We start from the raw sequence: 15,561 nt of genomic DNA on the forward strand, positions 1-15,561 counted from the left end.
ATTTAGAATTGGATCTCTTGCGCTCATTGCTGCTTGTGGCAAGCGCTCACCAGTGGGACCGGTTACTGGGGGAGCTGTAGGGCAGTAGCTCCTCACCATCCCTCGGATGTTTATCCCCTTGGACGGTACCTGAGATATCATCTGAACATTTCCCACTCAGAGAAATTCTAGAGGCCATTAAGCTGGGTAATTTACATGCTTCTTGAGCCTGTGCCTAGGGAAATATATTTCACAGGTAATTTCAAATCTCTTGGCGTGTGGAAGAAGTCATTATTCTAAATAGAAAGGGGCTGGTGATGTCACGGGCCCCATTGAGAGGACCACATTAGAGACTGGGATTTTTCTCTTACAGAAAAGAGTCCGAGGCATTATATTTATAGGGGTTTTGGATGTCAGATGTTTTTGGTTTTAATGTCAATACTCATTTAGAAAAGCAGAAGAGAGAATTATCTTGTAATCTTAGATTTCAGTTACCTGTGAGCATATTGTGTGTGAGGGCTGGGAGGAGACCTGCTCCAGGGTATCCACAGGTGGGTGTCCATAGATTTGTGAGTTTCCTGCTTTGGTGTTCGAGTGCTGTCTTCCAAGGGCAGATGTCAAATTTAGCGTCAGGAGGTTGAGTTGCAGTTCTGACTCTGCTCCCAAAAGTCTGGATTTGAGACTACTGCTTTGCCTTTGTAGCTCCTTTCTCCCCTCCTGAAAAAAATGGACAATACTTTTTGTCAGACTTATTAGGAGGATTTGACAGTTTAGTGTTGATCAGTCCCCTCAAAATGATGATTGATGGGCCGTTGCACTATCTGTGCTTTAACTGTGATACTGCAGTGGTGAGGGAATGTGGATGGTAACTATGATAATTGTGAAGCCAGGTTGTGGGTGCACTGCTGGCTTATTAGCTTGAGGCATCTGGAGAGGAAAGGGACACATCTGTGCTTAGGCTCCAGTAGAGTTTCCTAATGACCCTTCCCTTTTGAAAGGGAAGACAGCTCATTGCAGAGCGGTGTTTTCTTGCAGCAGGGGGAACTCCCAAGGTGCTCCAGCACAGCATCCATGTTCATAAAGGTGCTCCAGCACAGCATCCATGTTCGTAAAGGTGCTCCAGCACAGCATCCTCCTTCCACGGGGTCCTCCAGGATGGGAGGTATATCCTTTCTGGTGTGAAAAGCTGGCTCTGGCTGGAGATGGGGAAACTGAGCCTGATGGACCAACATCCTGAGCATGTATAGCAAATCCTGTAGTACCTTCTGAGTATTTCCAGTGTGGTTCAGCCACCTCCATTTCAATAGGCTTGTATCCTGTTCAAAGGAAAGGTTGTATGTATACGCTTTTTCCCTGCAGAGGGAGCAGTGTTTGTCCCAGCTGGATGGGGAGAAGGAGAGAGGAGGTGACCTGTGAAAGCTGACAGTTTCATCCCTGTTGCTGTAGTGCCGAGTGATGCAGCAGCACTGGGACAAAACGAAACTGGGCTTCATGTTTCCACTATCCCTGCCTCAGAGCATGTCTGGATGCCACCTTACAACAGGAGAGGTCTTGCAGACAGCTTTTAGATGTGTATCACAAAGTAGTGAGGTAATGGCATAAAATGCAGTAAGCTATTATTTATTTTTTTTTTTAATGCTCTCCACCCTCACCCCTTTTTTCTTTCATTGCTGAAAGGGACTAATACAATGAAGAGCTTCTGCAAATGAAGGCGACGGCATATGAAATAACAGGGTTCTGGGTGTTTGGCTGGTGAGAGATGCAATGAGTGAGCATCGCTAAGTGCTTTATAACAGCAATGATTACAATGCTCTCTTAGGAGCCAGGAATCTCTCAGGCAGGGGGATGGTGGGGAGAGGGGTTGTTTAAAATGGGGGATTTAACTAGGTAGTCATCTAGTGACAGTGACACCCCGAAGGCCTCTGAGGAATGTTGTGTGTGATGCTGTGAGAGGCTATTCCAAAACCCCAGGAGACTTGGATTAACATGGTTAGAGGCTGAAGAATTATGGCAATGGATGCCCCTAAATAGCTCTTGTAGCAGGAGGTCTTTGTGGTAGAGGTTAATGATATCCTTTCTTGGTAAGGAGAGAAGTTGTAGACACAAATTCAGCAGAGCTCTGACTAGTCAGTAGTCCTCTATCAGACTCCTTAACGTGGCTTGTGTTTTAGTGATCAGATTAATCATTGTGTGCCTAGTCTATTTCTGATCAGCAGGAATCTGCAGTGGGAAGGGTGGATGCTAAAAGCAGTCCTCTTGTGTCCTGTGGCTAGTAAGAGTTACCCAGTGTGCCATTTTCAGCTTGGCCATGTTTGTGTTTTGCTGCAACTCTCCATAGTACCATGACTCTTCCTGGCAGTAGGAGCATCACTGGGTGGAGTACCTTGTGTGAACCAGAGTGCGTTGGGAAGCTCTTTCTTGTCAGGGGCTCTAGTCGATCCTTTATTTCCTGGTTGCCACTGTGGCATAACATCTCTCCCTCACCCTTCAAGCAGCACACTAGAGAAATGAGAGATGACTACAATGTATGCATTCAAAACTGCATTCCAGCCATCAGGACGTGGCACTCCTTTATCTTTGCCCCATATCTTGACCAGACTCTACACAAATGAGCCAAGCAAGGGGAACTGTTTTGCTTTGTCCAGTATCTTACTATTTGCATAGCTGGGAGGTGGTTGTTCTGAACTATGCTAAAGTCTTGCAGGAGCCTGCATCAGCTTGGATAGTCCTGCTGTCGCTCAGCAATGATACGGGGAAGCACGGGGAAACTCATAGCATCTAATCACAAAGCTGTTTGGATATACCTTAGATGACAGTGTTCTGGTGGCACGATACAGAAATGCTACCCAGACTGTCGTCTTCTAGCCATCTAGTTTGATGTACTCAAGTAACAGCTTAGCTATTTCTCCAGGCTGTGAAAAAAGCTCTTCCATCTCCAACCAAAAGTGCAGATCATGCAAGGTGTGACTGTTTTGTCTTCTGGGGTGGTTCAGCCTTCCATCTAGTGATGAGGGTTTACTGGAATGAACAAGAAGATGCAACAAGCTATCCTACTTCTGTCTAGCTCCCAAGAGAGTAATGAATTATACACAGAATAAACAAATAACCTGATATGTCTGTCATTATATCATAAAGGACTTCAATAATTCATGCAGCTTGCAAAATCCTTGCTGAGACCTACCCTCCATAACCTTATCTTTGCCGTGGGGGATGGGATCTCTTCAGCCTCCACTCAGCTTGCATCTGTAAAACAGAAGGAGTCAGCGAGGAGGAAGGTTTTATCATAAAACTTCATCTGTATAATGGGTTGCAAAGCGATGTGCAAGGGTTATCAGCCATTGAGGTCTCAAGGGGTGCTGGAAATGACAAGTGGCTGCACTGGGTGAAATTTATTCAGGTAGTGTGCTTCATAAAACTGACACCTGTTCTCGTATTTACTAATTCATTGTGTTTCAAGTCCAAATTTGTGACAGGCTTTGAGATCAGGAGCCCAATTCTAATCCTGCGTAATGAGAGTGCAAACATGGTGGAACCCATGGGCTTCTCTCGCTCCTGATGCGCATCAGCAAGTATGCCATAGAAATCTAGTTTCAAGATGTAAATAAGAGCATAGCTTTCAAAAAAGCAGGGAGGCTAAGGCATTCAGTTAGCTTTGGCTCCAAACAAAACAGTTAATTGTTTTGGGTAGCACGTTGCTGGTATCACCAGTGCAGCTCCACTAATGGTAGCCATTGCCTTTGGCTTATTTTGCATGTGTTACAGTCCTTCTGTCGCTTCTGCCACCATCACACAAGAGGTCAAAGTATGTGAGCCACCCATTAAAGTTCACATTTGCAGGACCATCCCCATAGCAGCAGAAACAGTTGATTTGGATCTCCAGACATAAATTCAATAACTAATTTATTCCTGTTGTAAGGCAACCAAATTCAGTTTTGCTTATACAGTTGGTAAGTGGCTTGATTAGACTCCCTGTGTGGCAGAGGACTTCTTGCTGAACTTGTTCTGTCTTCCAGTTGAAAATAGCAAACTAGTGTAGCATCTCGAGGTGCCCAGTTCTGCTTCCACTTACAGAAGTATGAGTTGGTGGCAATATGCTGAGATCAGATTTACCCCTTAAGACTGTGAGGATTAATTCTTGCACATTTTCATTGTATTTGGGGATCCTCATATGGAGGTCCTGCCAAATAGCGCTCTCAACATCCAACTATCCGTCACAAGATGGCTGCATTGAGTGATGGCCTGAAGATGAACTCTAGGCTGATAAGGATGGGAAGAACTTGAAGATGGGGTTCACTGCTGGAAGTGCCTTTTGGGAAAGCACTCTCCTCTGCCGTACGGCCTGTAGAAGATATTTACTATGGTTGCTTTGCCATTTGTTCTTTTCATTGCTGTATCAATGAGAGGCACGTGAATGCGTTTGATCAGAAGAATACAGTGCCTGTGTGGGGGCCTTTCGCAGCACTGCCGGGCAAATGTACCAGCTAACACATTCAGTGACTTCTCCTTCCTCTTTCTGTTGGCAAATCATCCACCAACAGATTGCAATTTTCCTCAAACCTACTCTTAGGCTTTAAATTATTCACTGAATTATCCTTTGGCCTCCAGCTCCTTTGCATATCAAATACTCCAGATCAGCTTTTTGTAAAGTTTTAAATTCAAGATATTTTGAGTGGACACGTAGCTCTCAAAGAATAGTTATCGTGGCTCTTTGTCATACTGGGAGGGCCTTTCAAGTGGGGTCTTGCAGGGATCTGCCCTGGACCTACTTTTATTCAATACTTTCATTAATAACTTAGGCAACGGAATGGGAAATATGCTTATAAAATTTGCAGGCAACACTGAGCTAGGAGGGGTTGGATGTACTTTGGAAGGCATTATCAGAATTCAAAATGATCTAGAAAAATTGAGTGGTGAGCCGGATATCAGCAAAATGAAATTCAGTGAAAACAAATGCAAAGTGCTGCACTTAAGAGGAAGAAATCAAATGTACAAATACAGAATAAAGGATATCTGTCTGGGTAGCAGTGTGGCAGAAAAGATCTTGAGAATTATCGTGGATCACAAACTTTGAGTCAATGAAGTGCTGTTGTAGCAGAAGGGCATATTTATTCTACAGTGTACAGTAGTTTCTTGGGCGAGACTGGGGAGGTGATGTTTTCCTTCTCATACAGCACTGGGTTTGACTTCTGTTGGAGTACCCGATCTCACTTTTTGGCATGAGCCTTTGGAGATGTAGGTAAACTGTAGAGGGTCCAGAACAGGGCAACAAAAAGGATGACATGTTTAGAAAACAGTGCAAAAGAGGGAAAGCTGGAAAAAACTGAGTTTGGAGTAGAAAAATAAAGAATTGAAGGGCAAAGGATGCAACAGAATAATGATCTTCCAGTTCTTAGGAGCTTGTCATAAGAATTTTTCAGTGTCTGCTGTAGGTGGGATAAGTGGGAAGAAGGAAGTGAGATTTAGGGTGGATAAGAAGGGAACTTTTTCACCACATGGTGAAAAATGGAACTGGAAAAAGGTACTGTGGGGATCTTGGGTTCACCTGCAGCGGAGGATTTAAAGAACAGATTAGATGATACTTTATGCAGAAGGTTCAGGTATTTGTGTCTTAGTGCAACTAATGGTGGAAGAGGAATTCCCGAAGCCCCTGCCATCCCACGTCTGTGACTAACTGAACACCTACTACCTGTCCTGTTTCTAGATGGAGTTGGACCTTAAATGGTTAATGCTTCTGTTTTCTGATGGAGAAATCATATTTACAACTTGCCTCTTGCCCTAAATGTCATTGGTGGCAAGTTGGTGGTTACTGTTGGTTTTCCCACAGGTAGCTACAAGAATATTTGTGCTCAAGAACTGTTAATGAAACACAAATTTTCTGTATAATTGTCAGACTGTTTTCCCCTCGCTTCTTGCCCAGCTCTATCTATCCTGCAGGTTGAGAAAACTCCCCAGTTATCCTTTTTATTGTATTGTAATACTTGTTGGGGCATCAAACTGGGATCAGGATGGACCTGGTAGGGGGTTTGGCACTTGCTTTTTTTTTTTTTTTTTAATTTTGGCAAGATATACCCTGCTGCAAGAAGTTGTAAAGATGAGGCAGGCAAAAGATAGGACAAAGAAAGAGGCACAGAAAGCTAGCGTGTGAATCAAGGAGAACAAAGTAATTTGGTGATAGAGCTGAATGTAGAACACACTATCCCAGTATCTTTTCCCTTTCATGTTTCTTGAAAATCTTCCTTGGGATATAGTTTTAATATTCATTTGTCCCTTCCTTCCCTCCTATAATAATGTCAAAGATGCGTGCTTATTATAGGGGAGACCAGATGGTAGAGGTGAATAATATCTTGACAAATATTAAGAAAAGACTAGTCCATCAGGCAAATTTTTCCCACCCCTCCTTTATATAAATACCTGTGCACATACTTCAAATTAAAAAGGAGTCATAAAATGACAGCGTGGGATGCTTGATAATGTCTGGAAGCATGGTCAGTAAGTTATTTAGTTATTTTGAAGGAAATGAGTGCTCTGTGGAAGTTGTATCTTCCAAAAGAATAAAAAGGCAACTTTGTTCTTCCTTGACATGTAAGTATTGGCTCATGGGGTTTTACAATCTAGGTATGTTAAATTCAGAAAAAACTCAGGGGGCACGAGTGTACACATACACACATGCACGCGTGCGCACTGACACACGCACTATTATAGTTAAAGGATTAAGCATCTTGAAGGAATAAGCCAATTATAAGAAGTTCCTGCACAGCAAAAATTAGACAACACAGTAATTAATAACCTTATTAAATAGCAATATTTGGGCACTGAACCAAAGCGTATGAATCAGAGTGAAGCATTCTTGGCTGAACACACTGCGTGAAGTGTAGACACTTGTACAGAACGCTCTCTGTGTAGAACCCAATAAGCTTTGGGGCAGTATATCTACTTAGCCAGTAGTTTTTCCTCTTGTCCTTTCATGTTTGTGTGAATCTTTCTCTTATTTTTTGGGCCAGGAAGGCAGCAAGAGAAAAGGACTGAGTCTCCTTTTTATTTTTTATTTTTTTTAACATCCTCTCTTGCTCCCAGCCAAACAAGCACTCTCCTAAGGCTGCTTTAAAAAAAATAAAGTGTCCTCAAGCAGAAAACTAATTTTCTTTCCTCTTACTTCTCCTTTCCCTATGCTTTTGTGAGCGGCTGCTTGCAATGAGGCTTATATTCATTAGTAGTTTGTGTAACTGCCTTACCCACCCCTAGGTTAGACATGAAGAGGTGTCACTGCAACCCGTGAGGGGTCTGTCCCTGAGCCACCAAGGGGCAGAGTGACCCTGGGCTGAGCTGCAGTGGTGCTGGCCACAGGCTGTCAGCGCGTGGCTTGCACTGGTGGCTTGTCTGCAAATGTCTTCAGCTTCTGTACAGAAGACCAGGACTCCAGCCTGCCATCTGTTGTGTGCACAAGTGTGGGAGGATGTGGGCCAAGGACAGCCTGTCTCCTGTCTTTCCAGGCAATTCTCATTTTCTTCTGAAGCCACACAGCTGGAGCAGTGGTGTAGCCTCACAAACCAACGTGGGCATGCACAGAAGTCTCTGCAATGGCTTGGGTCACCCAAAGCATGAAGTGTGCCCTAACCCTAAGTAAGGGTTGCTGTGACCAGTGGCAAGGCACAGGTGCCCACGGAGCAGGACTGGGACAGGTGGGACGCTTTGCTTCCTGGTCCTGACTCCAACAGCAGTGATTTGCCTCCTGATGTGCTGCTTGTCACAGTAAATATTTTTGAAGCTCTGCTGCTTTTTTTTAAGCCTACTTTATATCATCTTTAAGAAAAATCAAATATGCAAATTATGAAATCAATTAGCATTTTTGTAGTTTTCTTTGGAGAGGCAGTGATAAATGGTGTTGTGTTTTCAAAAATCATTTATGTCCCTTGTGAAATGTTTCACAGGAGGCTGTAAAATATACAGGGGAAGGAAACAAAACCATTTTTTTCAATGCAAGAGATTTTTAATGTGTATCCTGAATGTGTGTGATCATGCTTGTGCATATGATAGTTGTAGAGTTGTTAGGTTGGAAGAGTCTTATGGAGACTCCCCAGCAAAGGCAGAGCCAGCTGAGATGATGGGGATCACTGGATGTGCTGTGCATGTCACTGCTAAAGAGGGGACAGGGAGTGGCGGGGCTGCCAGGCTCCTTGCATGCGGTTCCTGTAGGCACAGAGCTACTGAGTGCAATTGCAAATACTTGAGCTCAAAGGTTTTCTCCTTGTCCATGTTAATTCACTACAGAGGACGCTAAAGTGGTACTTGTTTAAGGGGGAGACTGCGCACATGGCTCATAAAGGGGGCCTGGTGGCTTTCTGTGAGCAGCACTACATCCGTGCTCGTGGCTTCCCAGTCGGTGCATCAGCTGTTTTCTTTATGCTTTATTTGTAAATGCCATTTCACAAGAGCAGTAGGGCACTCCAGGCTGTGTGTTTTGAGGAGTTATCGCTCCTCAAGCCCTGTAACGCCACCTGAGGTGTGCAGTAATGGCCCAGGAATGCAATGACTGTCATGTCTTATTGCTTACAGCTTCCATATGAGACACGCTTCAAAGAGAAATCTCCATGTTCATAATGGGCTATCAGTTTCTTTACCCTCTTCATCCTTGCTACCATCGTCTTACATAAAATTTTAAGTGCAGCGGCCATGGGAGAGAAACGAGGCAGAAGGTCAACTGAGACAGAATAATAATGGATTTTATGTTTGTTTGGTTGTTTTTTTAAATGATAGCTTTCAACCCAGCATATGGCAAGTGAGATGAGACCTCCAAATTCTGGGATGTGGCCCACTCTGAAGACTTCTGGTCATGGACATTACCAGGGCTAGAGGGACATAGTAATGGGTCAGATGATACACACAAGGGCTTTTGCCAGTGCTGTGGTGTGGGTAAGGGATGTGCTAGCTGGAAACAAGAATTTTTACTGCCACTGGCAAAAGTTCTCGTATAGCCATACTACACCAAAAAAAGAAGCTGCTTCTGCTATTACATTTTTTAATCTAGAAACCTGGTGTCAGCTATGCAGAAATCCCCTCCTGCCTTTTTTGACAGTGTAATACACTATTTTTTTTTTTTAATAGTGGTATCTAAGGCTTGTACTACAAGGCTTAGCTGGACTTTTTGGGAAACTGCTGGTCTGTAAGGTTGAGAGCCAGGTATCATAAGGCTGCACAGTTAAAGGGAATTGCGGTCTTTCCCATGAATGAAAAATCCAATGGCTTTTCCCTAAAATAGTAGTACATCTTGGGGTGGAGGCAGGGGGTGGAATAAGTTAAAAAAATTTTTTTTAAACAAATCTGCTGACTAAATTTAAATTAATTTTAAATCCCAGCTCAACTGAGCGCTCAGTGTCTCTTTTGCATATACCAACAGAGTAATACTGATGCCTCTGTCTTCTTCTATAACTAATCCTCTCTGAAGGCTTGGCCATACCTGACATTTATGCAGATATGAGCCGTTGTTAATGTTGATGGATACAGCTCAAGATAGGCAGTAATTTTCCCTTGCTGTGGTGGTGTAGGTGTTCCTGGAGCGACCTGACACAGGCAGGTGTCACTGAAATCGAGGATCTTGCACAGAGCTGGAAGTTAAGGAAAGGTGTCAGCTCCATAAGTCCTCAGTGGGGTTTCTCGGACCTGTGGCTGAGTATGAGTGTATAATTGATTTTTTTTTTTTTTTTTTTTTTTTTTTTTTTAGTTCACTGGACAAACTGGAGGAGGGGAAAAAAAAATTTGGTTTTGGTGTTTCAAGGCATTTTTTTAAACTAATGACTTGTGTAAAAATAAATATTTTCTGGTTAAAATACTTCAGAAGATTTATGGATAACTTTGGACAACCTGAATATACCTTTGGTAGCAAATAAAATCTTTTAAATTAAATTAAATCTGCAATTAAATATTTTTGTCATCCACAGCCTTGTATGTTATTAACTGGCATGAATTTTGCCTGTGCAAGTAACATGTGTCTGCGAGTCCCTCCCTCTGTCTCGGTTTGTCCCCCCACCCCTCACAAGTGACGCTTCAGCTCTGTTCTGCCAGTCGTCTCGGGCATCTTTCTGCTTTGATATTTCTGCTCATCTTTTGGGCCGCGCTGTATAATTCAGAGTCCTCCGTGGCCTTGCTTCTTAGTTGGGTTTCTTTGCTCCTTGATCTCCAGCAGAGCCTCTTCTGTGGCTTTGCGGGTGGTGGGGGAGTGTGTGTGGGCTGCCTGGGGAATGTCTCTTCGCATGAAGAATGAAATAACTTGGTGAACCGATCCAAAGTGCAAAACCCACAAGCTGGTCTGCTCCCTCCCACCATCGCTTTGCCATGCTGCTGGTCTTACCTCCTACTCCTTGTGCTCCTTCCCTCCTTTCTCTGGTGTAGCATTGAGAGATGAATGTTGCTGTGGAAAAAGCACCGACGGCAGCGCCAAGTGGTGCAGAGGCAATCGAGCATTGCTTTTCCAGGTCAGGTGGGAGATTTGACATTTGCGTGGCCAGCGGCTGGAGTCAGGAAATCTCATTAAAAGAAGGAGAGTTATCAAGTTCTGTGATTTAGAAAAGGGTTTTTTGTTGTTGTTTTAACTTGGTGTTACCGCTCTAAGCGGAAATCTGTGTGGTTGAATATATCAGAGGGTGTTGTGTGTGTTGGAAGGACTGGCAGCCAGCTCCCTTGCTGTACAGGGACCAGGACAAAGGAGATGCCACGTGGCAGCTCCTGGCCCTTTCCGCTGCGCCAGGAGGCAGCTCTGCCCGTGGTGGACAGAACTGGTGTCTGGCTCAGGTTGGGCTTAGCTGAAGGTGCAAAGCAGCTGGGCCATTGGGCACTCGATGCCCTGTGCTTGGCTCCTGGCTCTGCCCAGGTCTCTTCTGTTGTGCCGCAGCAATATCAGTTGCCGCAGTAGGACAGGCACTGCTGGTCCTACCGTGGCTCTGTGTTTGCTCTCTGCCCTGCTGAAGCAGTAAGCTGTTTTCTGTACACCACAGCACTTCAACCTTGTTAATCACTGTGGGCTTAAATAATTATCTACTGCAACTGTTTATATAAGAAGGAAAAAAAAAAAACAAACCCAAAACCACAACCCACCTACACCTTGCAATTTTGGTTGTACCTTTTTTCCCCCTTTTGTCTTTGTGGTGCCTTGTGCATAAATTTTGAAGTCTTGAAGTTTATAACCTGCCCCACCTGTAATTCTCAAAGCCGCATGTTCTTGGTATTCTGCCTGCGCCTGGTGCTGCAGAAAGAGAGCAGTTAACTTAGCAGAGGGCACCGATTTCCTCCCTTTACCTTCAATTGCCTTGCTTATCTGCGAAGTGTCAGGGCTCTGACTCTTTCTCTCTTTCTTTCTCTCCCTTTCTCTTTCTTTCTGTCTCTCCATCTCTTGCAGTATGCAGTACTGGGCCAGGAGGCTGGAGCAGGAGATTGATGGAGTGATGAGGATATTTGGTGGAGTCCAGCAGCTCAGAGGGGTAAGCTGTCTGTCTTTTACCTGTGCTGCCTTCCTTGTGGCAATGAATGTTCTCATCTGCAGAAATCACCTGTGTGAACACTTGCAATAAGTCACCGTCTCAGCTCACTCCATGTGCAGGGTCATGGCTGGCTGTGCTTCTGGTTGCTGGTCAATTTGATGCATTTGTCGAATGTGTGGGAGTGAGTGTGTTTTGTATCTGTCTGTCTCTCGGGCTGCATGTCACTGCTATCTGAGCATGTACCTGTAGGTTTTTTCCTATATGACACACTAAATGCATCTTAAATCCAGCTAGCCTTTCCTCCAGGGACTGAAGGTAGTCTAATCTTTGTTTTAATTTTAAGCTTCTGTTGACAAAGCAGGAAATGTTCAAAGCATAATCTGACTAGCCATTGGAAGCTCTGTGTTTTTAAATATACATTGCAGGTAAAACTGTAATTCTTGCTTGGCTTCTGTTTCCAAGTGCACAAAACAAAACCCTATTACTGATGCCGGCATCTGCCTCCTGCTCCCTGACTTAGCACCAGGGTCTGGGTATGGCAGGCTGCAGAAGCCAGACCTCCTCTTTTTCTGGCAGCAGTGCTCTGGGTTGGGTTAAGGCAGTTACAGAACGGCTTTGTCATGGTTTATTAGGTTTGTGGATCAAGGGGTCTTTGAGACCCTCCCTGTCTCCTCTTCCCAGTAAGACCCTGTTTCCTCTTCCCAACGCTGTTGTGCTGATTAGCTGTTTTGAAATTAAGGTTATAGTGTTAATCTAAAGAAAATCAGCTTCTCTAGCATGATAAATGTGTTGCCCCAGAAAAAAGCATGGGGTGTATTTGTGTTTTCTCATGGCAGTGGCATGTTCTTCTCGGATGCCAATGATTTATGGGCCTGTTACTCTCTGTCTTACACTAGTTAGCCAGCTATTCTGGCTTCAATAGAACTGTTCATGTTTTATACTGTTGGTTGTAACCCATTGTCTAAACACAGAAGTTGCACTATTTTCTTTTAAATGCATTTTAAAATGAATTTAACTGAAGGCTTGCAAAACTCTTCATAGTTCATCCTTTATTCACATTCATATTTGAGCTCTAGAATGATGTATCTGGACTTTGCTTGCATTCATTTCAACCGAACTTCAACTGGATTTATATAAACTTCATGTGCAGCATGAAAAGTGTATACACCGCTTTGGTTTTAACAAATATTTTTGATTGTATCTGTGCATTTGTGCAATGCAGTCTTGCATGTTGGCAGCATCTTAGAATCGGAGCTGGGGATGCAAGTTTTCCAGGCAATACATAGGTGCAACAGCCAGCATACTCTTTAGCAGAGCACATTTAAAAAAAAAAAAAAGACTGCTACTACATTTTGTACATGTCCTCTCTTACAATTTATTCTTATTAGCTTTGATTTTGCTCCTTTGCATGTTAAATAGGTATATCATGTAATTTTTTTAATGCCGTAATTAAATAGAAATTACACCTCCAATTTGCCAGCACTTGACTTCTATTGGCCAGTCAGTCAATTACAGGTAAGAGAGCTTCCCACTTTTTCTGTTTAATTCTTCTGATAGAACATAGTGCATCACTTTAATGGATTAATACCAGATAAACTGACTACAGAAAGATTGAAGGGGTTTTTTGAAATCTGTTTTGGAACCTGCTTGTGAAGGGAGGGAGCTGTGCATGATTGTTGTCTCTCGTGAATGCATAAACCACCTGAAGCCAAGAAATAAGCTACTGAAAATTCTAACATGCAGCTGTTAAAACACCAGAAAGGACTAGCAGAGGCTGTCAGTGAATCTCCAGGGGGGAACTTGGGATGTGGAGTTCAGGTTTGATTCATAAATGCAATATCAAGTGAATGATACTTAAAGACCACATCACTTGCTAGTGCAAGCTAGCATAGCTTCACTGATGTGAAATAGCACAGAGTGCTTCATCCTGAAGAACTCGGAGCTGTACTCGCAAGGAGTCCTCTTCTTGTAAAGGGCACTACCTGGGCATGACTTGGACTTTGTAGCTCACCTTGCTCCATCGTCTTGCTGGCTTGCAACTAGGATGCAGGTGTTGGAGTCCAGTACCAGCCCGCAGAGCTGCGGTGTGCCCTGAGGCAGAGTGAGCAGGCTCAGGGGAGAAGGGAAAGCCACTGCCTGAGGAGCAGTGGGAGCTGAAACATCCGTCTACCTGGAAGCGAATCCCACTCACTGGGATTTATCAGGAAGATTTATTATTAAGCAAGAATAGGCCCATGTGGGGCAGGAAGGATAAAGAAAAATGGGGCAAGTAGACCCTGTTTTGTGCCCGAACTTGCTGATGTTCTTTGGGGTTGCCGTGTTAGCCTGCGACATTCAAAGTGTCTGCAGAGGAGCTTCTGGTACACAGTGCGTAGGAGTGATATTAGAAGTAGGGGAAAAAGTACTCCAGTGTCACCGAAGACAAAACTGGTCCTTCTGAACTCAGTGGGGTCTGCCGTGCAGGCGGTGGGTCCCGCTGCCAGCTCTCCTGTGTCTATGAAGCCTGTAAGCACTGGGGGTGGTGCCATGCCAGAAATGGATCTTCCCTTTCCAGTTCAGGCCTGACTATCAAAGTGACAGACCAGTAAATAATAATAAAAATAGCCTCTTCCGAGGTTTGTCAGGTTGAGTATTTTTTTCTTGTGTTGCTGTGAAAGGATGTGGACCTGTTCTTTGGTTATTGACTGAAATCATATAACTGTTGTGGCATATGAGGCATGAAATTTATTGTCAGAAATATGGTGTCCAGGAACATAATAGTGCTGAATATTTTATCTTGCTGGAGTGCTGCCCACCCAAGAATGATTTTTATTTTAACTCTTCAGTCATTTCTTAGAGTTGGGGTACTAAATGTCAAATGCCCCTGCTTCCCTCCTCTCTTGCAGGGTGAACAGGCCGTCATCTCGTATGCTTCCCCTGGGGAGATTATCCAAGCTTGCACCATTCAGATGCTTCTTTGCTCAAGTGGAGCATTTTTCTGTAGCAATTACAGAGGAGGGTGAGAAGCTCTGAGATGTAAAGGGGTGTCATGCTAGGGGCTCGCCTTTCAGCTGAGACACACCTCATTTCTCTCCTTAAGTCCAGACCTTGAAAACACTGAAGTGCAAATATCCCCGTCGGTCAGACTGGCCGTGGTGGGGCTGCACATATATGTGAACGCTGTGGGCTTGGGGCTGTGGGGAGGACTGTGGCCTTGCTGAGTTAATTCTCTGCCCAGTGAAGTCGGCGTTCAGCCCTCTGGGTGCTTGTGGTGCAGCATCATGTTGGCTGGCCGGTTGCTCCTGGCATGCCTCAAAACAAATCCCAGCACTCGGAGATTAGGGCATGTTGCTCTTCCTCTCTATCCTCGCCTCCCTTGTGGATCACCAGAAATAACTGAGAGCACAAATCATTGCTACTTTAACTCTGACTGGCACAATGATATGTGGAACCCTAAAATGCTAGCTGAATAGGTTGAAATTTTGTAAATAGTTTTATTCTAGAATGAGGAATATTACACTAAAAATCCAACTCCCTGACTATATTCTTTTTCTGTTAGTAACTTTCTTCGTGGCTACGGTGGACTCTTCATCACTTTGCAGGACAAGAAAATGTTTGGTTTTGACGTTTCCTGCTACACTGCACTAAATTCCTGTTTCTTCCAGTGTTTTGGCACAAATAAAAGTTGTTGACTTTAGTCAACAGTGGACAAATCTGTTGTGTTTCCAGCCTAGATGGTTGCTTCATGTGGCAAAACTTGCTGCAGGGTAGACTCTGTGGTTGAGAGAGATTTCCCATGCTGGTGCAGCCCTGTCCCAACCTACCAGTGTCCTGCTGTGCCGGCACTTGCGACGGGACCGACGGCAGCAGAGCTGCATGTGCCGCTGGGTTTTGTGCCTCGCAGGGCAGCTCCCCTGGATGTTGTGTTAAACCTTCCTTGCTGCATAGCCAGGCTGAGGTTGCAGGACTCCTCTGGCTTGTTACCGAAATTGTGTTTGATCCTACGTCTCCTGAGGTGAGCAGCTAGCTGGTCAGACCATCTTCTCTTCCTCCTCCTTTAGTACCTTTTATCTGTGGCTGCCTGTTAATGGGCTTGTTTCTTTGCTAACAATTATTGACGGAGCCAAAGCCT

The 15,561-nt window shown here is 44.3% G+C and overlaps 1 protein-coding gene across 2 annotated transcripts in view; it reads left to right on the forward strand.

Annotated features, from left to right (window-relative positions):
* Window positions 1–15,561, forward strand: part of CACNA2D2 (calcium voltage-gated channel auxiliary subunit alpha2delta 2) — a 230,404-nt gene that overhangs the window by 11,528 nt on the left and 203,315 nt on the right. For both annotated transcript variants that reach the window (XM_075513754.1, XM_075513756.1), the window contains exon 2: window positions 11,369–11,450. In XM_075513754.1, coding sequence (XP_075369869.1) covers window positions 11,369–11,450 — 82 coding nt within the window. The remainder of the gene's footprint in view (window positions 1–11,368; window positions 11,451–15,561) is intronic.

This window comes from Mycteria americana, chromosome 11 (assembly GCF_035582795.1).
Source record: "Mycteria americana isolate JAX WOST 10 ecotype Jacksonville Zoo and Gardens chromosome 11, USCA_MyAme_1.0, whole genome shotgun sequence".
Lineage (NCBI taxonomy): Eukaryota > Metazoa > Chordata > Aves > Ciconiiformes > Ciconiidae > Mycteria > Mycteria americana.